The sequence below is a fragment of the Taudactylus pleione genome, unplaced genomic scaffold, assembly GCF_031769625.1.
Source record: "Taudactylus pleione unplaced genomic scaffold, aTauple2 ptg001005l, whole genome shotgun sequence".
Taxonomy (NCBI): domain Eukaryota; kingdom Metazoa; phylum Chordata; class Amphibia; order Anura; family Myobatrachidae; genus Taudactylus; species Taudactylus pleione.
In genome coordinates this window covers 548468-575125 of record NW_028285406.1, presented here as the reverse complement: position 1 = coordinate 575125, position 26658 = coordinate 548468, and the positions used below count along the sequence as shown (strand labels likewise).

General features: G+C 42.8%; 1 protein-coding gene across 2 annotated transcripts in view; it reads right to left on the bottom strand.

Annotated features, from left to right (window-relative positions):
• Nucleotides 1–26658, bottom strand: part of LOC148454322 (complement C3-like) — a 284622-nt gene that overhangs the window by 33643 nt on the left and 224321 nt on the right. For both annotated transcript variants that reach the window (XM_088461038.1, XM_088461039.1), the window contains exons 28-32: nucleotides 24589–24739; nucleotides 19486–19649; nucleotides 14192–14350; nucleotides 13837–13896; nucleotides 1215–1305 (exon numbers count right to left, since the gene is read on the bottom strand). In XM_088461038.1, coding sequence (XP_088317164.1) covers nucleotides 1215–1305; nucleotides 13837–13896; nucleotides 14192–14350; nucleotides 19486–19649; nucleotides 24589–24739 — 625 coding nt within the window. The remainder of the gene's footprint in view (nucleotides 1–1214; nucleotides 1306–13836; nucleotides 13897–14191; nucleotides 14351–19485; nucleotides 19650–24588; nucleotides 24740–26658) is intronic.

Sequence of the window (26658 nt, the reverse complement as noted above, 5' to 3'; positions counted from 1 at the left end):
ATTTTAGAACAACAAGCCCACACCCATTCCCTAAACACTCCAGTGTGAACTGGCACCTGACTACAAGGGAGGCACTGTAATATGCAATCCCAAATACCCGAGATCCTTCAATTCCAGAAAAAATTATGCTTTGCATCTTTTCTGTGATCCGAGCTTGGCAGGAAGACTCGAGTTGGGATTCAGGGCCTGATTCAGACCCGCTCGCGAGCGCTATGCACTCACAAGCTGGTCAATGGTGCCCCAGTGCGCATGCGCATGACGGAGCCGGCTCCGTTGTGCGCATGCGCGAGACCCGGATAGCGACAGGCAAACCGTCGCTCCGGGTCTTGCTACAAAGGGGGCGTGCTGTCGATGTTGAGTGACAGCACGCCCCCTTTGGTGGGCGGGCCGGGGGAGTGGCTGCCCAAACGGAGGCGTTCCCATGTGAACGCCTCCGTTTGGGGGCGGCCCCACTGACATCACGAGTGATGTCAGTGGGAGAGATATCGGCTCTGTTAGAGCCGAAATCTCTCTGGGGCTTGCGGCAATGAGACCCTACCACAAGGGTCTCGTCGCAAGCCCGATGGTCGCGATGGTCTTGACCATCGCGACCATCTTCCTGGCCACTCGCTATAGCTGTGGGTGGTCACCCACAGCTATGCGAGCGGCCAGGAGGCCGCTCTAAAAAAACAAAAGCCCGGCCCTGATTCAGAGCGAGCGCTCTGTCAGCGCGTCCGGCTCTGAATCAGGGCCTCAGTTCCACTAGGAACCCTCAAGTTCGTTTTTAAAAAAAAAAAAAACTACTCACCTCTAGTAAAAAAATAATTATATATATTATAATTATATATTGTTCTTACTTGTAAGGTAGATCTTAGTGTGTTCATCAGCATTAATAGGTAGCAGCAGACTATCACATTAACACCATGTCACTGCCAGCTCGCCTTTTTATGTCAGTGCCGATTCCAGTGCCTCTGGACAGCCAAGGCATCCCCAAACTCCCCCAACCTCCAGCACCACAGTTCACCTCTAAAAACCCAGTATCTGAGCGGCCTTACTAGGCCAGGAGACTACCAGGGCTCTGATGTAGGAGGCCCGCTGTGCCGCCTTCAGAAAGTGACATCCCTAGAAACATAGGGGAAAACCTACCGCTGGTTTCAGATATAACTGATGTCCTATCTGTACAGCACAACAAACACAACATGCAAAACCACAATTATTAGGACGCATGTACTCACCTAAAGGCGCATCCGTTATTGTCACAGAGAGATAAAAGTTATTACATTTCTTCTCCGTTTCTGTCTCAATAGCGTAATACACAGACACCACCTGAAAGATAAAGACACCATCCATTACATATTGCAATATAAAATAATCAGTTGTATTAATGACATAAGGTAGTTTGGGGTGACTATACATAAATTATTTTTCTATACCCGCCACACAAATCGGCTCTATAGACAGTCTGTACCATGCCCTCTCTTATCGCATAGTGTGGACGGTTCTAGATTTCTTTTTAGAAAATAGCATACACCTCACATTATTTATCAGTAATAAAGACATTAAGGGGCCTATTCATCATAACGAAAGTTTCCCAGGAGGTAATTAGGTTTAGAACTCGCATGGAGTTCTACCTAATTACCGGAGGAATTCATCATTCCTCCTCCCTATAACTATCTATTCCGAAAAGCTGTTATTTTTGCGATGACAGCTTTTCGGGAAATAGATAGTTATCCCTCTCTACACTAACTTACCGCAGCTGGGAGCAGTGCTGCGCATGCGCTGTTACATCTGTAAAACCAGCGCATACGCAGCACTGCCTACAGATGCGGTAAGTTTTTGTCCCCGCCTCTGCTCACCTGCCCCCCCCCCACTCGCCCCCCCCCCCCCCGTTCTGCACTTACCTGCTCGCGCAGCGGCCTCCGGCTCCGTCTGCTATGCGGTCATGTGGTCTCCCCAGCAGAGCACAGTACTGTTTAGAAAAAAATATATATTTTTTTCTAAACTTTATTGTGTTCTGCTGGTAGAACACATGACCGCATAGCAGACGGAGCCAGAGGACGCACCAGAGCGCTGGAGGGAGACGTTGGAGGACCTGTCCAGCTGTAAGCAAGTAAGTGTTACCTGCTATTCGCCACCTCACAGTGGCGGATAGTAACTACATCAAATTCCGAAAATACATAATTTTTGGAATTTGATGAATACCATAATTTCCATATCCCCATACTAATGTATGGGTAGTGTGGAAATTAACGCAGGGGGACTTAGCAAGGAGATATCAGTGTTATCTCCTGTGCTAAGTGTCATCATGAATACTAAAATAAGGTTAATTAAGGAAAATGTCCTTAAAAACGTTATTTTAGTGTTGATGAATAGGCCCCTAAGTGAGTTAGGTCTGTCCAACTGGAGGTCCTACAAAGCTTTATTTTTTTTAAATCCAACACCCCAGTCAACATTTATAGACGATTCTGTATGATTTTATTATAATGCTGCAAGATTTACTATTAACTAGAGATGAACTGTTCAGTTTTACTAAAATCCAAACACACCAGGACTTTGTGGTTCCAAGTTGAACCAAGTCCCAGTTCGGAGTAACTATGGGGTTTTGAGCAGAGTCCTGACTCGGATCTTTTTGCAATGCAGAACTCGGATTTAAAAACCATATCTCGTGTGTTTTTGATTGCATTTTAAGGTGCCCACACACATAGCGATGTGTTCCCGATCAGCCGATGTACACGATTTCCCCTGAACTCTCCCCAGGCAGCTCCCCGGCAGTCGTGGTCACGATTTGGAGTAAAAAATGTCCAATTGACTTAAGATCTGTCGTGCATCCAGTGCATTGTGTCCCAGATTGGCAAATCTGCCCTACAGCACGGCAGATCTGAAGATGCGAGGTAGAAACTCACGATTTGGCCATATTTTACATGATTTATCCTCACGATTCGTCGAAATCGGACAAATTGGGAAAAAATCGCTGTGTGGGCAGCTTAAGTCCATCCATTGTGATTTCAGGTGCTGTGAGCTGGTCGAAATTGACTGAAAATGACTGGAAATTAATGTTACTTCCTCGTTCATATTCACTTTATTCCAGCACCTACACTGTGTGTAGAAGAAAGCAATTTTATAAACAGTATCTTAAGTCTGTTTACATCTGTCTGTTCTCTGTTGGCAGTTGGGAGAGATGTACTAAGCTCTGAAAAGTGGTACAGTGGAGAGTGATAAACTGCAGCCACTCAGCTCCTAACTGTCACGTTACAGGCTGTGTTTGACAAATGACAGTTAAGGTGCATACACAATGGACGATTCTGATGAATGATTTGAACGATAGCGATATCGTTCAACGATATACCGGTCAAATCTCCCAGTGTGTATGAACTGAACGACAAACGACGCGCGCTCCAGCGGATCGTTAATGATATCTCCAGTCGGCTTTTCATACAGTCCAATCTGGAGATATCGTTAGTGAAGCCATGCTGCATGGCCCCGCTTCCCCTCCCCCTCCCCGCCGTTTTTCAACGACATCGGCAAGTGAGTATACCCCCACTGGACCCGCTGCTGACGATGTCGCTGCATACACACATCGTATAGTGTGTATGCGGCTTAAGGAGCAGATTGGTTGTTAGTTTATCACTCTCCAATTTATCACTTGCCAGAGCTTGGTAGATTATCTGAAAAGCCACAGAATCACCAATAAACTTTTCAAACCCTGCAATGAGTTCTGTGCACTTTGGCTGATGTTCCAGTGCTCTGAGCAGTTATGGTTATCTGAGCCATGTCTGTTGAGATCTGAGTCAATAGTGGGTTAGGGATTTGTCAGGTGGGGGTTCCTGGTGTCAGGCCCTCTTCTGGACAACTCCACTTTGGGAAAGGGATACTTTCTAATGCCTTCCTTAGTGGTTTCCGGAAAGTGAATGCATGAACCTGGATGGGTTACGTCTTCCGATTCTATGCACAATCTAGTTCCACAGCAGTTCAGTGGAACAATGAGGATTTAATGGTGACCTTCTAAAATGAATTGTCTCATCATATTGAGGATGAATTAGCCTATCATGATTTACCTACTACCCTAGATGTGCCTGTCTTACTGTGTAACAAGGTTGACCACCAATTCATGGAGGTGCCACAGGAGAAATAAAAATTCTGCTGATCCAACTTTACATTACCAGTCTCCCAGGCTCAAAAACCCATGTAATTTGGTAGAACACAAATAACACTGGAAGAACAAGGGCGCTGTTTCAGGGACAATTTGTGTCTACATTATGGTGAGGCTGGTCACCTCATTCCTTCACCTAGGGCAGGGGTGGGGAAACTTTTTCTGCCGAGGGAAATTTTGATATATATAACATGTGACGGTGATGTCACACAAGGGCGGGGTCACAATTGCCAGTGATTAGAGCAATGCCCGGAGCATCCTGAGAATGCTCTGGGGATCTGTAAGATCACTGCACTGCTGCATAGATTCTGGCTGCAGGGTGCCATTGTAGGCACCGTACTAGCCAGATGAGGCTAGCAGAGAAAATCTCCAAGGGCCAGACCAAATGGTTCCGCGATCCTTATACAGCCCCCGGGCCTGAGGTTCCCCATCCCTGTCCTAGGGGGAATATTTACTAAGAATAGTGTTTGGCCGAGGATTAAACATGCTGGGCATCTCACGGACACAAACTCAAACTCACAATTTTACTGAGAATCATGTTTGACTGAATCGCGTCTTTCAATGGAGTTTGGAATCGTGTTTGCAAGTGGATGGGCTATATTTACTAAAGTGAGAGTTTTTAGAAGTGGAGATGTTGCCCATAGTAACCAGTCAGACTCTAGCTATAATCTTCTAGAAGGTGTTAGTTAAATGTTATGTAGAATCTAATTGGTTGCTGTGGGCAACATCTCCACTTCTAAAAACTCTCACTTTAGAGAATACCGTATACGTCCTATGAGTTCAGTTTTATTTGGACTGAGGGCAATAGACCTGCCTATCAACAGTGTGTTTAGTAGAAGTGCTGCACATATCACTGTGATCTGTGCATGTTTCTGTGTGTAATACAGTAATAAAAGGTTTAAATAAAAAAAAAAATAAGTGTGGGGTTCCCCCTTAAAATCATAACCGGTCCTGGACATCAGTGCCCGGTCTAGTAGAGTGAAACCGGGGGAAAAAACGAAGTGGGGTTCCCCCTATGTTCCTTTAACCAGCACCGGGCTGAGCCAGCTGCGGAGCTTACACAATAGCAAGGAGACACACACAGTGTGGGGTACCCCTGTTATAATGTAAACCAGCCCCCAAACTGGTCAGTCCAGGGCTGGCAATCCTTGGAAAGTGGGGACCACCATCCCGAGAATTGACCAGCCTTGCGCTGAAAGATCAGGGCTTTTCCCTGCACCCATGGTGGCAGTGGGTGCAGGGGTAATAGTATAAATAAGGGTTTATATTGTTTTCACAGTGGGGATACAAGTCCCAGGTAGCCTGTCCTATGGCACTTGTAGAACTACCTATACGCCCACTGTGGAAAAATATACAATAGATGATATGACACATGGCATGACACACACACTGAATGTTGTAGTCTGATGTCAATGCTCCATTCTATCATAGCGTTCCCGCTAGGCTGTTTTAGCAGGGTGCGGCACCCTGCCCTCCTTCTGGAGGGCAAAAAGCACCCTGCCCTCCTTCTGGAGGACAAAAACCACCCTGCCCTCACAGCCTGCGGGTGCTGTATTCACCCGGGGGACGCAGTGTCCCGCGGGTGGAGAAATCTGCGGTGACCTGGTCACCGCCAGAGAATAGACGCCGGGCGCATGCGCCCAGCATCTATTCTCCCTGTCTGCAGCGCTTGGGGGCTGCCCGGCGTGTCCGTAAGTGCCGGGCACGCCCTCTAGTGTGACGAAAAGGGGACGCGTCTTATAGACACGCCCCCTTTTCATGGCCATGCCCAATTTTTGGGCACGTAGTTGCCCTCTCTAGCTCCGGCGACAACACTGCAATCAGGAGGTAGATAAATGAATAGTAGGTGTAGGAGCAATTCTCTCTAAAATGTTTTTATTGGGGCAAGTTTCATCTGTGTGTTTTTTTTCTATCAGAAATGTAAAGCTGCTGAGAATAATTTTGCTATAAAAGTGGTAAGGAATTGCTAGCAATGAAAGTTGCTTTAAGAGAATGGTGGCATCCATCTTAAGGGGCATGTGGGCTAAATTTACACAGCAGCTAGTTTGCAGTGGTTCAGAAACTGATGGAACCTGCTGCAGGTTCTAAATCCAAACCACTGAATTTACTAACGGTTAGCTTGACCTCCTGAATTCAACTCACCCCCTTTATTTCTAAAACCTGATCCAGTTGCAAAAACGACATGTTTTTGAAGTGCTGCATGGAGTCCATGCAGGCTCTGCCATAATGTTTTAGTAATCAGCTTTAGGCCTAGGCTAGGCTGGCAGTAAAAAAATCAGGAGTACAAAGAGTATGGGGTCGCCGCATATTTCCACTTACCACCAATAAACCTTACTAGCCAAAACTGGTTGAACTGTGGCATATTGCCAAACAATCCTAGGATGCCCAGCATGGGGATGGAATTACTAGAAGATGGGCCTGCAAAAAAAAGCTGGTTGCCCCCACAAGGAAGAACCAGACCGTGCTCACAGCACTAGAGTCATCCTTAAAACGCCCTGTCATGCACAATTTAGATGGCTGCAGAGGAAAATCTGATACTTTTAAGGTGCATACACATGGGACGATTAGCTCCATGAACAAAATTGTCCCGTGTGTCCCCGGCAGGGCTGTGCTCAGTGTCATTAATGACACTGAGCATAAACACTGAATGATTTCATGAACGAAATCGTTCAGTGCTGGGCTCCCTACCTCATCCCCGAACATGTTCAACCTGACAATATCAGCAGGTTGGACGGGAGGTTCGGGCGATGAAAGATAACTACCAACTACAAACGGGAGCGCGCATTGGTAGTTATCGTTCATCGTTTCGGGGCTGAAACTGGACAATTTTTTGTCGTTATCGTTCCATCATCCAAAAAATCATCCAGTGTATGCGCACCTTTAGGATCAAATGTGCCAGCACGCCCTCACAGACAGGGTCCACTGAGACCTGTAGTGCACCTACAAAATCAAAATTACAAACACAACAGTGTGTACACACCATGACAAAAATAAGCTCCAAAATAAAGACTTCTGCACACACCCTCTGTGATGAGATGAGGCTTCATTAGCCGGTCATTAATCCTGTATCTCACCTCGTACAGACTAGTGAAAGAGAGATTGCACTTTTTACGGTCTTCCCTTACTTCTAAGTGGTTATACTTATTAACTGTTATGTAAAAGACTGGGTACATTGTAATGTAAATTGTAATAGCATGTATAAAGTTGCCAGGTTTGCAAGTATGACCTGTTTTTGTATTCGGTTCCTAATGTAGTAAATATGTAGTTTTAATATGCAGGGCAGGGAACTTCTCCCTGTCAGCTAACTCACTCCAAAACCCATACATGTGCAAATCTCCAGGACTGGAAATTACTGGAAGATCAGTGACTGGGGGTGAAGACCCATACCTGGACATGAGAAAGGGGATAAAAGAGGCTGCAGGGAGAGACTCAAAAGATGAGTTGTAGTTGTACATTTTCCAGGAGGAACTGGTGTTGAAGTTGCAGCTTTTGTCAGGTATTTGGTAATGATATATAGACAATGTATTTTTTCTGTGGAATAGTCCAAAGGAGGACCTGGAACATTTTTGCAAGAAGCTGAATTTGAACAAGGTCAACATTAAAGTATTCTTTTGACCAGGGGCGTTTCTAGAGAGGAGGGGGCCCGTGTGCAGTCTCCGACACGGGCCCCCTCCTCTCTGCCCAGCGGCCGGCAGCGCACTGAGCTGTGCGCGGCCAGCGCTGGAGTTATAGACTGTGGGCACTAGAGTGTGCCAAGAGTCTATAATGAATGCACAGGTCACCGGGAAAATGGCTGCGGAGGCCATTTTCCCTGTACTGCGCATGCGCAAACGATGGGAAAATACCCCCCGCGCTGACGTGGGACTCCGGAGAAGTAAGTAATATTATGGGTGCAGGGTGTGCGGTGCGGGGCCCCCCTGGACCTAGGGGCCTGTGTTCCCCGCACCAATTATAGATACGCCCCTGCTTTTGACATCATATATATAAAGGAAGGAACTTTACAAACCAAAGGGTGCAAGGTGCCGGTCCGTTGCGAGCATTTTAACGCAGTTGCAACGGCAACTTGCACCCTTTGCATTGAATAGGATTGACCCCTAAATTTCTCTGCACATGTTACATCTGCCCCAGCTGCAGTGAAACATGGTTTTCCCAACTCAGAATCGTACCCATAGAGTAAAAGTAAACTGAAATGAGTGTAGGTGGTTATACTGGATGCAATCCAAGCTCTTGTGGTATCATGAGAACTATTAGCGCAGATCAATAGAGTTCATTACTGGTCATCTTCAGACCATTTATACCAAATTACAAACAATAGACTGAAAATATCTGCGCTAATAGATGATAAGGAGAATTGATACAAGCAGATCACCACCAAGACTAAATTATAAAGAATACAAACAATTTAATACAGTGAATAAAATTATTTGACTGGTCAAAACAAAATATAATACATACAATAATGATAATCACCTACAGTGATTTAGACTTCATGAGTCAGACATTTGTAGGATTATAAATTGATCCCAAATATTAATACATGCTATTTTATAGTAAAGTTGTAGCTAGCAAAATATTCTAAATGGAATTAAACAGATCTGAAAAAATCTGAAAAAATCGGCTGGAGGAGGTGGATCAAAAAATAATAAAAAATATATATATATGTAAAAAGAATTTGTTTTTTTAAAAATATAAATGTTATTCTATAGTGTTCACATATAAGCAATGTTAGAAATCTTCAGTCTCACCCAGCGAGATCAATTGTATAATAGGAATCATAGAAACATGTATTCTTGCTTAAATAAGCATATCACCTTACGGTTCACAATCCTGTGTACATAATTAGATAGCTGTGAGCATCGGAGGAGGCTCCGGAGAGACGAGTTGTAAGCGGCTCCTCAATGTACCAATGTCCGTCCGGCCGCGTCACGATCCTGCCTCAAGCTCCTGGTAACCAGCTGTTGTCCAGCGAAACCCCGAATCTCATGTGCCCGTGAAGGGTTGATAGAAACAAATAGTTGACACTACAGATGGGTCCAAAGATCAGTTCCCTGACGCGTTTCGCTCCGTAAAGCTGGGGCTTTTTCAAAGAGTGAATGGCATATTCCACATGGACCCCTTTTTTAAAAGCAAGCTACTCAGCTTAATTGATGTTTCAATAAAAATAATTATTAACACCTGTGTATGATCCACCTCCTATTCACCTCCCCCAGCAGATATACATTTCCTGTATAGTCTCAAACTTATAGATCTCATTAATTACCTCATTTATATATATGTATAATAATATGGACATATATTATAGAGATTAGATCCTCTCCTATTTTTACTGGAGGTTCCCCAATATTTAAAATATTGAAAAATATAAGTATACATGGAAACAATATATCAATTAAATTAAATCTCTGTCTTTGGTCTGGTGTGTCTTGAACCTATGACCTAGGGCATCCCAGTCTGTTACTATACCTCTACGCTATTACACTTGGCCTATCACTGAAGGTATATAAAATAACCCAAGAGATCCAACACTAATGTTATTACATTATCACATCCACATGTATATATAAACAGAATCCAGACACATAAACCTACTGGCACATATATAAAGACCTACGTGCACACGCCTCTTATGCATACATGTGTACACACAAACATAAATGTGTACACGATATAAATCCAAGCATGATAAAGACATATATGCATGCACGTACATACCTGCACTCACATATGGTTATCATACTGGTTCTATTACTCCAACCTACAAAATGGTTGGTGAACCTGCTATTTTACTATAGATGGTAAGTGGAATGAAGATGTATGATAAATACCATCTAGGGGGGTATATCTAAAACATCTACTCTACTATCCCCACAATTCTGTACTCTTAAATCCATAAGTCACTTATTTAATGACTCAGATACTTTGTATGGCTGACGTTATCGTTGGACATAAAAATGATGATAATAATGATAATAACAGATCCCTGTCCAGGGTTCAGTATGACTCGAACACATAACCTAATGTATCCCAAACCATTTCTCTACCTCTACACTACTGTTCTTAACCAATCACTAGGTAGATGGTATATCTCCCTAATACAAGTATGTGCTGACTCTTGTGCACTAATGAGTATATATCCCATATCGAAATATTATACCTAGAACCATATCAAGGTACCATGACTTTGATAATAAATTTTAGCATTCTAATGATATTGGGTTTAGGTATAATATATTATATCGAGAGTGTTTTTATGAATACAATAATAAATTGGTTATAATCAATAAACATGATTCCCAACAGAGATGACCTTAACACATGTTGAAAAAACCTACAAAGAAGTAGTTCTATCCATCTTCCTCTTATAGGTAGGTAGGCAGATGGAATATATCATAACTAATATGGGAAGACTACTAATCAGGCAAAAGATTCAAAATCTATGTTCTCATTGAGACCTGCTGGAAATAAAGTCCCCAGTTTGAATATTCATAATGCTTCTTTTTCACATAAATGTTTATGTCTGACCCCACCCCTATTAGTATGAGCCATATGTTGTATACCTATTAGAACCAGACCAGTCGGATCCCCATCATGCATATTCAAAAAATGATTAGAGACACTATGTTTGGTATAACCCTTTTTTATATTATTTCTATGTTCTCTGAATCTAGTTTTAAGTGATCGAGTAGTTCTACCTACATACTGCAGGCCACATGGGCACTGCAGTAAGTATATACAATATGTGGTGTCACAGTTTATAAATTCTCGTATGGGGAATACCTCTTTAGTAGTGTTTGACCTAATCTCTGTAGTTCTATTAGAAATAAATGTACACGTCAGGCATCTCGTTTTCCCACATTTATAACATCCTATTGTAGGAGTGGGTAGCCATAGAGGGGTTTTGGTAATACTTTTTTCTTTTGGAATTTTCCTAAGCATGCTAGGTGCCAAAAGGTTTTTTAGGTTCTTATTTTTCTTAAAAACTACTTTTAGCCGTGGTGCTAGAGTAGTTTGTAGTATGGGATCTTGTTGTAGAATTCTAAAGTTATCTTGTAAAGTCATCTTAATAGCGGTCGATTGGTTATTGTATTTTAAAATTAAATTCATTTGAGTCTCTCTATAATCCTCATCAAAAAAATCCTTAACTCTGGGTTTAGTCCTCATTTTAATGAGTTGTGTCCTATCACTATTTTCTACCTTCTTATATGCTGTCTGTAATAAATCTACAGGATAACCTCTAGAGGCAAAATCTTTAAACATATGTTCAGCTTGTACTCTAAAATCATCTATAGAAGAACACTTCCTACGTAGTCTGCTGAACTGACTATAAGGAACATTCTGTAACCAAGGTTTGTAATGGTTACTTGAAAAATTTAGAAAGTTATTTGTGTCCACTATCTTTTTGTAATTTTTTGTCTTAATGATTCCCCCCTCAGAGGAGATAGTCAAATCCAAATAATTCACCATAGTGTAACTGTGAGTGTAAGTAAACTTAAGATTATAATCATTGTTATTCAAGTGTGAAATAAATTGTTGTGCTAAAACTATATCCCCATCCCAAATAATAAATAAATCATCAATATAACGGCCATAGTGCACCAGGTTCACGCCGAATGGACCCTTCCAGATGAATTCATCCTCAAATGCCCCCATATATAGGTTGGCAAAACTCGGCGCGAACCTAGTGCCCATGCCCGTCCCAAGTACCTGTATATAATAATCACCTTCAAATACAAAATAATTGTGCTCCAAAATAAAAATGATGGCCGTGAGTAAAAAGTGTTTAAGTCCCCCTGAAATCCCAACATCTTTATCCAGGAAACACTCCACAATATTAGTCCCTTTTGCATGTGGAATGTGGGTATATAAAGCCTGTACATCCAAAGTTAAGAAAGAATATCCAGCCCTCCATTGGATATCTTTGAGTATATTAAGCAAATGTGTAGTGTCTCAGATGTGGGATTTCAGGGAGATAACATGCTTCTGTAAAAAGTGATCAATAAATTGTGACAAGTTGGCTGTGAGGGACCCAATACCAATAATAGGGCGGCCCGGGGGTGCTGTGAGGGATTTATGGATTTTAGGTATGTGATAAAATAATGGTATAACTGGGAAATCAACGTGCAAGAAATTAAATTCCTCCTTAGATATGACTCCTCCTCTGAGTGCTTCACACAGTAGTCCTTTTAGTTCTAATGCAAATTTAGTTGTAGGATCCCCTCTTATTTTTCTATAGAAGGTGGTGTCATGTAATTGAGAATAAGCTTCTTTAAGATACATATCTCGTGTTTGTAAAACCACCTCCCCACCCTTATCGGCATTTTTTTATAACTATGGAGTGATTTTTCTCAAATTTTTTCAACTCTATAGACTCTTTTTTGGTCAAATTTGACCAATTGGATTTCCTAGTGCAAATATTACGAAAATCATCCATTGTTTTTTTATAGAAGTAGAGTATGGTGGGAGATTTTTAAAAAACAGGATAAAATTGAGATTTGTTTTTGAAAGATTTCCCATCTCTCAACAAGATATTTTGATCCTGAATATCAAAAATCTTAATGGGTGAATCTTCAATAGATACATGATTATCATCCCATAAACTTTCTAAAGTTAGTAGTATTTCCAAATCCATGTCATCCAAAATGACTGGACTCATGGACTTGTTAGCAAGCTTCTTGGATGCGAAATAACGTTTTCTACATAAATCTCTCACAAAATAGTTCAACTCAACAAAAAGATCAAATAAATTTGGATTTTTTGTGGGCGCAAAATTTAGGCCCTTTTTCAAAAGATTAATTTGATCCATTGAGAGTTCTTTCCCTGTCAAGTTGAACATTCCATCTTGTTCTAATTTAGTCTTGGTTTCCTTATGTAACTTTCTACCACCTCTTCTTTCTCTACTTCTCTTAATCGTTTAGGAGTGTCTCTGGCTAATGGTGAAAATCTGTTCTGTGTTGTGAATCCTCCCACCCTCCTTGGTCCTAAAAAAGAAGAACCTTTTGAATTAGTTCGTGCTGGTGATTGTAATTCCTTTTAAAACTGCTATCGCGTGATCGCCATGTAGTCTGGGGTGACACCTCATCCTTCTTATAGTGTTGATCCCACCTATTATAATGTTCTTTATAGTTCTGTGAAATACTATTAGTATGGTGATAAGATTGAGGCTCAACCTCCCTTTTCCTGAACATCCTAGGGGTCCCTTGGTCTGTATCAAGAAATTCGTTTGGTGGAGCATAAGGATTAGGATGTTTCCTATAAATTTTCCTTCTAATCTCTATCATCCCTCACCAGCTTTTTATTTTTCATATCTACTAGATCTTTCTCAAATCTTTCTACTTTTTGATTTGTGATCTTATCCCTCTCACTGAAGATGGGTCTATCCTTATATTTAGTCAAAAACTCTTTGACCTCATCAATTTTCTGACCAATTTCTACAACTTTTTGCTCTCTATAGGAAATAAGTAACTCAATCAATCTGTAGGAACATTCATCTAAGGTTTTATTCCATGTGTTAATTAATTCAATGTTATCTAAGGTTTTATACCAAATTGTCCGATAGTGATCTAATTAATTTTGATTCAGCTCCTGATCATTTTGGAAGAAAGGCCATATCAAATTCTTCAGTTTTGTGGGTGATCGTTTTGTTTGTGTCACTCATTAAAAACATAACAAAGAACATCAACTGACTATAAAGCCTGTACTAAACTTACTGTTAACGTTCCTTTTCCCTTCCCTCGTGCAGTGACTGTAAAGTTTTCATATACGGATGTCTGTAAAGAGACAAATGACGTAACTTGAAACATTTTCACCATGGCAGATATTGCAGCCGACAGTGGCTGGCCAGCTGGTTTTGCCTATGATCCATTATATTTACATTATTCATCAAAACCATCTGAGACACATTTCTTCAATTACGTACAACAAACACAGCAGAACATTTCCAGCAAGCGTCCTCTGTGAGATCATTGTAGACATCCCACCTCAGCTCATTCCAATATCTGCATCACAGGAACAAGTGCTACAGTATAATTACCACTGACATCATCGCAATGCATACGTTCTCACCTGGTCAGAGCGGGCCAGCATGGCGTTTCTAAGATTGATGCGATGAGTTGTGCTTGATGATCTGCCGGGGAGCTGGAAAGAGACATCCATATCCAAATCCTTGACAGGGGGGACGTCTATCTGATACTGAGCAAGAGCTTGGAACAACATGATTGTAGCCTAGAACAGAAGTGTTGTATAAAAAAAGCATAGCATTTATGTGAAAACACAGTACAGACATTGGCAGGGAAAACTGTTATCCTAATAAACATAAATTATAACTTTAATGTCCAATCTACAAGCCCAAAAATAATTAATAATAATAATATTAATACAAGGGTAATCCAGTAAATAAAGACCATTTGTCTGTTAAAACAAACAAACAAACAAACAAACAAACAATATTAAAAATTAAAAAAAAAACATTGTCAAGAACAAGAATTGAATAACATTCCTCACTTCACAGCCTGAGGCATTTTGTATCGTAGGGTTCACTTTAACAATGCACACCATCACCATAAACAACCCACTCACAAGGCAGGTTAGGGCAGTGGTTCCCAAACTGGGTGCTGTGGCACCCTAGGGCGCCTCAGGGCACTTGCAAGGGAGCCTCAGGTTGATGATCCAGTACCAAATAAAATGATTTTTAGTCTGTGTGATAGGCAAATCCAGTGCTAATGACTGGCAATCAAAAAATATGTGGACAAACAGAAGCGCATCCCTGTCAACCAACACATAAATGAACCTAAGGGTGACATATAAGCACAATTTAATTCATTTAATTTTTGCTGCATTTCTCAATAAGAAACTTTTGGCCCAGGGGTGCCATGGAAAAAATGCTGATACTCTAGGGTGCCGTGATTCGATAAAGTTTGAGAACCACTGGGTTAGGGAGACCATAAATTAGGGGAGGGTGTATGACCTGCAAGGTGGGAATATGCAAATTATATTTACTATCTGGATTACCCTCTAATAATAATAATAATAATAATAAAAATGAGAGATGTGCGGTTCGGTTCTCCAGAAATCCGAACCTGGATTTCATGAATCCAGGTAAATTAGAGTCATTGTTCTGATCTCCTGAGGAGATCCAGGTAAATCCAAGTTGCGGTTATGATCTTCCCGGGGTTAAAAATTCTAATTTGAAATCCAAATTCCGGGTTTTGGATTGCATAAATGACTTGATTTTAGCAGTTTTAAAAACTTTTTATCTATTTTTTTTTACAAAAATCCAGACCACCGAAACCAAAACATTTGAGGGTGGTTTTGCAAAACCAAAACACGAAAATGAATAAATAAAAAAATAATAATAAAAATAACGATAATAATACTTCTTTTTCTTCTATTATTACTATTATTGTTATGATTAGAGATGTGGGGTTCTGTTTTCCAAAACTCTGAATCCACTCAGATCCAAGTTGCTGTTCTGATTTTCCAGGGGTTCGGAATTCAGACTTTAAATCCGAATTTCGAGTTTTGAATTGCAAAAATTACATCCACTTGATCGTATTCTCCAGTGACCCCTCCAAGCGGAATATGGGTTTTGCTGCACCAAGTGAACACAGTGCCAGATTAAGGTCCACATGGGCCTGGAGCTGAAATTTATGAATGGCCTATTGTGTGGCGCTGCAGAGGAGTGTGATAACTTCTGTGGCAGTGTGACCAGTGATGTGGTCTACACAGGGGGCATGGCTATGTCCATGGGGGCAAAACTTGCGCCTACCTTTAACAAATTTATAGTGGAGCTATAACAAAAAAGTTTTGTTTCTTTTGTGAAAGTGCAAACACAGCTGCCATCTGCGGCCTGCGGCACCTCTGGAGGTTATGATTGATCATAATCACCCCTCATAGATGCAGCAGCTCCCTATATGCATACACACAGAGACATATATATATATATATATATATACACACAGACACACTGTATATAAACACTAATATATATATCAATGGGTTGGGTATGGGTTTCCAGCGCCGGCATCCCGCCAGGGTTAGGATAACAACACTTGCTGGTCAGTATCCTGACCCTCCCCCCTAGTGCCTAATCCTAACCTCTCCTCTCTGCACCCGTAAACCTAACCCTCTCTACTTAGTATCCAACCCTCCCCCTAATGCTTAACCCTAAGCCCGGTACTTAGTCAGAATGCCGGTGGTCAGGATGCCGGGACCAGGATTCTGACAGGTATGAGGATTCCAGCGCTGGCATTGTAAGCACCGGAATCCCGACTGTCGGTATAATGACCGCATCCAATACCAGTGAAGGCGACACTCTGACTGCAATTGTGGATCACACAAGACCCCCAAGATGCTTTCAATGTTTCAGAATTCTTTACTTAGGTTCTTTAATCATGAAAGAACCTAAAGCCAGGTACACACTAGGTCGATGTTGGACTGACCCGCGACCTGCTGATTTTTAAGTGTATACACACTTGCCAATCATCTGCCCGATGACCCGGCCTTGACAGCTGCACAGCAGATCGGATATGTCTGTGAACCATGTCGTTCACAGACATATCCGCTGTACACACACGGTGATGCACTATGGATATATCGCCTGTTCAGTGAAATGGGGGATATATCTATCAGTGTGTACCCAGCTTAAGTAAAGAGTTATTGTATTTTGAAAGCAATTGGATGTCCTGTGTGGTCCATAATCACCATCAGGGTCGCATTTATTGGCATAATTGTGTGGATGCCAACCTCTTGCAGAAGTTGGCAATAAAGGAGGACACTGGTGCAAATTCTATTTACGAGCATGCAGGGGCGTTTTAAGAGAGGAGGGGGCCCGTGTGCACTCCTCGTGCGGGGCCCCCTCCTCTCTCCCTGGTGGCTGGCCGCCGACTAACGCGGCTGGCTAGCCACTGGAGCATTAGTCGACTCCGGGCACTAGAGTGTGCCCGGAGTCTACTACAAATGCGCAGAACGCCGGAAAATGGGCGGGGCAGCCATTTTTCCGGTGTTCTCAGCAGCAGTGACCCCCGACGCGGGACCTCGGACAGGTAAGTTTAAAAAAAATATGGGTGCAGTGTGTGCGGTGCAGGGCCCCCCTGGACCCGGGGGCCCCACACCGCACACACTGCACTCATTATAGATACACCACTGCGAGTATGGGAGTGCCAGGTTCAACAACTGATCTATATATATATATATATATATATACCCACACATATACAAAAACATATACATATATATATTTACATACATGTGCACACATATACAAAAACATATACATATATATATACACACACACACATTTTATATATATATATATATATATATATATATATATATATATATACATACACACACACATTTGTGTATATATACACATATATACATACACACACACACACTTAATAGATGCCAGACATTACACTGACCTGTGGGAAGGAACGCTGGTTATGCATGCTGGCTTCTTCTCACAGCAGCTCAGCCTCTGCACTCTGCTCAAAAGGCTAACCTTATAGTTTAATTTCATTGCGCAGGGAGGAGGGGAGTAGTGGCCCCTTGGGTGAGACGGCTGGGCTTCGATGACCCAGGGAACCGGAGCCAATTTCACATGGTCAGGGAAGCTAGTACGACCGGGGGGCGGAGCTTCGGGCGGCATGGGGGCGGAGCTTCGGGCGGCATGGGGGCGGAGCCTCAGACTGCAGGGCCAGGGAGAGAAATTATACAGTCAGTGACGGAGCTTCGGACTGCCGATGCGCGGAGGGGGGTGAATGGACCAGACTTCGAATCCTCCATCACTGCAATGTCGGATTCAAAGTAGTGCAGACAGTGTTCACAGGGATTTTTTTTTCCTGTCTGCACTGCGTTGGGCCTATTTCAATGGTTGGCCTGGAGCTCCACCCGGCCCATTAGTAATCCGGCCCTGAGTGAACAGGTTGCAGCCCCCAGGGTAGGTATCTGAGAGAAGCAGGAAAAGAAGAATATACTAGGAATGTAGGAACTGGTACTGGCAGACTTGAGGAATAATGGAATGCACTGGAGGAATAACTTGAGAATAGGAGTAACAGCTATGAAGGCAGACACTGATTAGCGATGGGGACAACTCCGGAGTTCCAAATACTGCTGTGTCACGAGTAGCTGTACTAGACGCTGAATAGCGATGGGTGGCAGCTCTGGTGATCTTGACGCTGTATAGCGAAGGTTAGGTAGCTGGGTAACCAGACGCTGGGAAACACATGGAATCGCAGATTGATAGAAAACACTATTGAATAGTGTGGAGCCTAGGACACAATCTCAGCAAATAATCACTAGAGAAGCGAAGTTGCACAGGCAATTTCCTGTTCCCGGAGCCGAACTTAAGAACCCTTAGGTAGCTGGTCATTGGATGCAGAGATCAGCTGAGTGACTGCAAGACTACCATTGGAGGGAACTGGATCAGGTGACACAGACCAACATAGCTGCACCCATGACGCGATCACGACACGGAGATGCAGCATGGAAGTCCTAGCAGATCCTGAGAATAGTCAGTCCACTACTCACCCACGCGCCTAGTATCTGACCGCCTGAGCAATCAAAGATGCTGGTACATAGGTGAGAAGCTGCCGATTCCAGGCCACATCCTGACACATACACAGATTAATGCAATTATTCAGTCAATGAGGGGGTAAATACACCATTTGGCACACTAGTATGGCATTCTTGATAAAGGTCCTCCAAGAGTGAAACGCCTTGATCAAACCAAACAGGTGAGGACGGCTTACTCTGACCAGTAGAGGAGACTGACGATGGCACAGAAACAGAGATGGCTGCTGGCTTCTTGCTCTGTACCACCTAGTGGACTTTACATCTATGTGATAAGCTATAAGACTGTATTCCTCTGGTATGGGTTTATACAACAGTCACTACATGTTTTTGATGTTATTTTTATCTACCCAAATACATTACCTGGGCATAAATTCTTGTTATTTTTATTGCATTATTATTATAATCATTATTTAATAGCTGGAAACTCACCTTCACCTGGTGAGTAGAAACAATATGGATTATAGCAAACGAAAATATTTGTCCATCTAAGAGGCTCATGTATTTCCTGTGTTTAATGGACTAATGCTAGCTGTATTTTATAAATTATTGCTGCCTTAAATCTACTGGAGTCTATGGAATTCCACCACTGCTTGCAACTCGCAGGCTAGTAACTAAGGGCAAACAAGATTCCATAGTAAATCTTCTGTGAATGGTTCATACAATGTTTACACAATTTCACGGTTCTTAATGGAACTTTATGTTGGGAATTTATGCACCAAGAAGCAGACCGTGGCCAAGGAAGGAGCATTTCTGTAATGCGAGCTGATGAAAGAGTTACATACTTGTGTGGATCCATAAACCTCTCCATGGAACCTCTGCTCTGTGAGCCATTTAGCTAATGGTCCAGCCTGCTCATACTGCTTCATCTTCAGAAGTGTGAGGAGCGCATAGGACGTAGCCTCCAGGGATAAGTGACGGGAGCCCAGCTCTTCCCAGTGATTATTATCTTGGTTAAGAAATATAATGTAGAAAGAATATTAATGGAAATTGAATCATGCATAAAAACATACAGAAACAATGAGCAATGGGCGTGGAATCAGCACAAAGCATTGAAAAAACAAACACTTTTTGTTAATAGATTTGAATACAGTATGTGTATGTAGGACACTACAGAGCATGTAGCAGCTCCACATGATACTTAACATGGAAGATTTTGGTATCGTAAATGTAAATTTAGGGGCTGACTTTGACATTTGCTTTCTGAATGTAAATTGAAAAAGGGGAATGCAAGGAAAAGTGTACTTAAATAAGTTGAGTTCAGATGCGTCACAAACTTTGCCAAGCTCAAAAACAGTAGGTATTTTGTATGTCAAACCTACAAGTGTGTATCCCCCTCGAAAGCAGATATGTGGGTTTGACAGATTTAGAGGGGTATTCAATATGGGAGCGAAAACATCGTTTTTTTGCGTTAATATCGGAGGTATGACGTCATTATCGCAGGTTTTACTTTTACACCGTATTCAATTTCAAAGACTTGTCGCATTTTTGAAAAGTCTGTGATAAAAAACGGTGATAACTTTTCACCATTGAATAGGTGTCGAAAAAAAGTGCAGAATTGGGGTTTAGGGGTGCAGGCTTAAAAAAAAATAGCCTACACCCCTGGGAATGACATTTAAGAAAGAACTGTGTCAAGAAAAGTTTTAAAAAAAAAATAGGGACACCCCAAAAAATTTGTTTAAATATTGGGGTGAAAAAAAAAAAAATGGGAAAAAATGATTAACAATAGGGAAATAGGTTCAGGGCTATTCTGCAAGTATACTGCAGGTGTTTTCTAGAATAGGCTATTAGCGGCAGGTGTTTTCTAGAATAGAATTATAGCGGCAGGTGCACAAATGCAGAATTTTTAAAAACTTACTTTAGGGACTTAAAAATATGTTAGTAAACTTAGTACCCATTTTAATGTACCCCAAATTTGATGGCACCACTTAAAAAAATGAAAAAAAATAACCTAAGTGCTCTTCTGCATCACTTCTTCAATGTCGGGAAAAAAACACCTGCTGCGGCTATTTAAATCCCCGACTTTCATTTAAAGGCTAAAAAGGGGGTACCCATAGTGTTCCCCCATGTTTTTACAACTTTAGGGGGGTCTTACAATAATTTTAAGGAAAAATTCGTAACTTTACGCAAATCCAACTTCGGAGTTTCCCGTTTTCGTTAATTTTATATAGAATACGGGGATAAGCGGGAGCGCGCACCAAACTTTAACGCAGGTAAAAACTCCGATATGAAACGTTAACTTCGGCAGTGAAGGTAACGTTTCATATTGAATACCCCTCTTAGCATCAAATGGTGAATGTGGATTAAGAGTCAGTACTATTACACAAACTCATAATGTGATTAAGTGCCATATACACAAGACAGAAAATTTTGTTGACAGTTATTAATAAATGCAAAACGAATTTATTTTTGTTTAAATCAACATCAACAGTTGTACTTTAAACCCTTCAAAAACCCTTTAAAAAAACGAAAAAAAGCAGAATTGTATTTCATGCAACAGTCCAAATCTATATAATCTTTTCATTAGGTCTGTTCTGTCTTCTGAATGTGAACACAGTGGGAACCGGTGTGCATGCCCCAACAGCTTCCCTCATGGGAAGACAGGAATGAACCATCGTTGCAGGACCTGCCGGACCACCATGGGTAAGTATGGGAGATAGGGGCGGGACAGAGAGGAGGGGTGGGGGAGAAGGCAGTTGTGGGCAGCAGTCAAAGCATAAAGCGGAGTGCCAAGGCAAGATGGTGTGAGGCCGACATATGCTAGGCCCCTTTACTAGTGAAAATTTATTTGAGAAATGAGAATAGACCTGAGCAACTTGATGTGGTGACCACACTAATTAACAAGACAAATGCTTACTAAACAAAGCATGTGCTAATCCAGATACGTCCTTATACATCTTTGCTGCAGTAGCAGTAAAAAGCCCCTCTCGGCAGGCAAGGTCAAGGTCTGGTGACACTCTGCTATGGGCTTGCATATTTTTTACGGAATTTTTTGCTGAAAAGGTGATGTGACTAGGAAGCACATTCATTCCTGGACAAAAGTCCATGAAATGTGATGTTTGTTCATGAAAGTTGACGTTTTGCCTCTTTCTGAGACCCGATTTTTTGCGGGAAAAATCCGAATTTGGCGAGAAAATCCGAACTAATCCGAGCCTGCACATCCCAAATTATTACATGAGGAAGCGGTATAGCCTTTTACTTACAAACAAGAGAAAGATTTCAACAAAATATCCTCTGTGCAGGACTACCACTATCCTTCTGAATATCTATATGAGTACACAATTTTTTTCCACACATGAACAGCAGGTATGTAATTAGCAGACCGGCGGACAGGATGCCGCCGGTCTAAATCCCGACGGTGCAAGCCCAACACATGATTTAAGATAGGCGTCGAAATACCGACGCCAGAATCTAGACAGACACCATCCCGAATGAGGTAAGAATGAGGGCGTCTTAGCTGTTGGCCGCGGGGGAAGGAGTGTTAGGTTTAGGCAGCATAGTGAGGTTAGGGTTAGGTTTTTTTGGGTGGGAGATTATTGTTAGGCACCCCTAAGGAGGGTTAGAGTTAGGCACCACTGGGGGTGGTGGTGTAGGGTTAGGCACTAAAGGGGGGGGTTAGGTTCAGGCACTAACAGGGAGGGTTAGGGTGGGGGATGTGGAGGGTTAGGCTACAAGAAGGGAGGGTTAGGGGGAGAAGGGGGAGGGTTAGTATACTTACCTAACCCCTGTCGGGATACAGACCATAGGGATGCCGATGTCTGTATTTTAACAGGAGGCATGCAGACTGCCGGTATTACATACCCATTCCGTACAGTACAGATATAAGAATTTTAAGCAATAAAAAATATATGACCAATTTTAAATGAGCCCCTAAGTTCATTACAGGATTTAGAAGGATGTTGAACTTTTCAAATTAATTTAACACTAAAACATTAATGTACAATATACTCCTCCTTTTACACATTTTATTTTATAACTAAGGACCAGATGTTAAGCAAGAAAAACTGCAATGATAGGTGAAGGAAGTGATGCAAAGGTGAGAAGTAGATTCCATGTAATATATGATGTTCTGCAGGTGCCATTACTATGCCTGTAGATGCAGATATCAGTTTCCCTGTGTCCTATGTGTTATGTCCTGCAGGTGCCATTACTATACCTGTAGATGCAGACATCAGTCTCCCTGTGTCCTATGTGTTATGTCCTGCAGGTGCCATTGCTATACCTGTAGATGCAGACATCGGTCTCCCTGTGTCCTATGTGTTATGTCCTGCAGGTGCCATTACTATACCTGTAGATGCAGACATCAGTCTCCCTGTGTCCTATGTGTTATGTCCTGCAGGTGCAGACCCTCCAACATGACCCTTTCCATTAGGTACAAAATGCTCTTCTCCTGGACTTCCCTCTTAATTTTTGATTGCAGTCACCTGTGCTGAAACACCTGTCTCATCTATTACCTAGTTCAACACAGGTGACTGCAATCATACATTAGGTGGGAAGTCCAGGAGCAGAGTGTTTTGTACCTAATGGAACGGGTCATGTTGGAGGGTAGGCAGGTGCCATTACTATACCTGTAGATGCAGACATCAGTCTCCCTGTGTCCTATGTGTTATGTCCTGCAGGTGCCATTACTATACCTGTAGATGCAGACATCAGTCTCCCTGTGTCCTATGTGTTATGTCCTGCAGGTGCCATTACTATACCTGTAGATGCAGACATCAGTCTCCCTGTGTCCTATGTGTTATGTCTTGCAGGTGCCATTACTATACCTGTAGATGCAGACATCAGTCTCCCTGTGTCCTATGTGTTATGTCCAGCAGGTGCCATTACTATACCTGTAGATGCAGACATCAGTCTCCCTGTGTCCTATGTGTTATGTCCTGCAGGTGCCATTACTATACCTGTAGATGCAGACATCAGTCTCCCTGTGACCTATGTGTTATGTCCTGCAGGTGCCATTACTATACCTGTAGATGCAGACATCGGTCTCCCTGTGACCTATGTGTTATGTCCTGCAGGTGCCATTACTATACCTGTAGATGCAGACATCGGTCTCCCTGTGTCCTATGTGTTATGTCCTGCAGGTGCCATTACTATACCTGTAGATGCAGACATCGGTCTCCCTGTGTCCTATGTGTTATGTCCTGCAGGTGCCATTACTATACCTGTAGATGCAGACATCGGTCTCCCTGTGTCCTATGTGTTATGTCCTGCAGGTGCCATTACTATACCTGTAGATGCAGATATCGGTCTCCCTGTGTCCTATGTGTTATGTCCTGCAGGTGCCATTACTATACCTGTAGATGCAGACATCGGTCTCCCTGTGTCCTATGTGTTATGTCCTGCAGGTGCCATTACTATACCTGTAGATGCAGACATCGGTCTCCCTGTGTCCTATGTGTTATGTCCTGCAGGTGCCATTACTATACCTGTAGATGCAGACATCGGTCTCCCTGTGTCCTATGTGTTATGTCCTGCAGGTGCCATTACTATACCTGTAGATGCAGACATCAGTCTCCCTGTGTCCTATGTGTTATGTCCTGCAGGTGCCATTACTATACCTGTAGATGCAGACATCAGTCTCCCTGTGTCCTATGTGTTATGTCCTGCAGGTGCCATTACTATACCTGTAAATGCAGACATCGGTCTCCCTGTGTCCTATGTGTTATGTCCTGCAGGTGCCATTACTATACCTGTAGATGCAGACATCGGTCTCCCTGTGTCCTATGTGTTATGTCCTGCAGGTGCCATTACTACACCTGTAGATGCAGACATCGGTCTCCCTGTGTCCTATGTGTTATGTCCTGCAAGTGCCATTACTATACCTGTAGATGCAGACATCAGTCTCCCTGTGTCCTATGTGTTATGTCCTGCAGGTGCCATTACTATACCTGTAGATGCAGACATCAGTCTCTTTGTGTCTTGTAGCTTTCCGGCTCTGGCCAGGGCATACGAGGTGATTGCAATAGAATATGGATTCTTCAGAGATGGATACTGGTCAATTATGAATGTTGCTGCACTATTAATGCTTCCACCTAGACTCTGGGGTGCAAAGTAATGACTTCATGGTGAAATGAGTATTATTAGAATAAGCACACTTGCAAATAAATAAATGTGTTTACAGAACAGGAGACAAAGTATGGGGCAAATGTTGGGTCACCAAAAGAAGAAGACATTATGTTAGCTCTTAAAACAAAAGCATTAAGTGCTATATAACAAAGTCAATATATTTATTATTATATTTACTATTTTATTATTGCAAGTAATAAAATCCTCAAATAATAGACAGCTTATTACCCTTTCGCATTGTACTTATTCCCATTCACAGGTATTTATCATTTTATCATTTTTTAACAATAGTCGCTTTGGATGCAGCGAAACATGTTGAAGGATACAGATTGATCAGTCACTGCGCTACTGAGACCCAGCTCCCACTATCTGCACAAGTCTGCCCAGGTATGCCAGCTGCGGGGCACTGCTGTGACAAGCATTGGCACTTGGAAGTTGGAACCTATGTTAAACTCCAGCTACAGCAGCTTACAATAGCAAATTTCCCTTGAGCATAGGGCCTGATTCATCAAAGAACGCAAGTGAGAGAACACATGCATTAAGCCGATGTTTCCACACTGCGCATGCGTATGCATCGCAATGCGGGTGCGCGAACTACCAACTGCGATGGGACCTGCGTGAGCATAGACTGTTCAGACCCAAGACAGAGTGATTGACAGGAAGTGCCGTTTGTGGGGAGTGACGGGGGGGGGAGGTCGGGCAAACGCAGGCGTGCCAGTGCGTCGGGACGCCGTTACAGGGGCATGCATAAATAAGGTAGTGCGGTGGCAGTATACACAGCCATACCGTAAGCTCTACACAGGAAGAGGCCAAAATCCTGCGTCAGGTCAACCACTAATATGCTAATGGGTCCAATGGTTCTCAATGTTACCGATGTTTATGCTATCTTGCGTGCTGATCAGGCTGTGAGTAAAGGGAGATGGGCGGCTTAATATGAGGCTGAGCGTCTGCTTCTTGTGCTGTGGTCTCCGTACGCATGCATTGATTAACATATTCTTGCAGCGGACGGGTGCGTGCGCTCTTTCACTTGCGTTACTTGCTGAATTAGGCCCACAGTTCCCTATTCTCCCACTGCAGAAAGCGATTACTACAGCCTACAAGTGTCCATGGCCGCTCTACCTTTATGGCACTACTGGTCCCGGTGGGTCATTGAAACAGCAGCGTTACCGAAACACCACGGACATATACCATTTATTTTTTGTTGAACACCATGGGCACTAGCAGCTGATTGAGGATCCACTGATGTGGTACTAAGACACTGTTTCTTTGCTGGATTGCCTTTACTACCTGGCTGTGTAGAGACTGACAGCAACATCTGTGACTTTCAACAGCCTCTAGCAGGATCAAAAATCATTTTTATTAAGGTACGCTGTCGATGTGTGAAAGTTGGTGTAGCTGTGTGTAGCTTGGTCCTGGTAGGTCTAACGCTTTTCAGCATAGCGTGATCTTTTGACAAAGGCACGCTGTGCTGAAACACGTTAGACCTACCAGGACCAAGCTACACACAGCTACACCAGCTGTCACGCATCGACGCTATCTGCCTACTCAGCACACCAATCTCCAGCTGAAACCAGAGCCAACACCATGAAAGCCCAACCCGCTTGCCCCTGGAGCTGGAAGTTAGGGATAAGAGGAACGCTGAACATCACGTTCCCAGTTTGTCACCAGCACACAGTGAGGAACACGCGGATGCATGGGTGTCTACATTGGCTAAGAGAGCCACAGGATTGCCCCCCAAGAAGGGTCCTGACCCACCGCCAAGACATCAAAAGTTATCTGCTACGGTAACCACCACCCTGCCCACACCACCGGCAAGGTGATGCTATGCACCAGTACTAGTGAGACGAACCACCGGTGAAACACCCACACTCGTGATCCTACCTTGAGAAGCC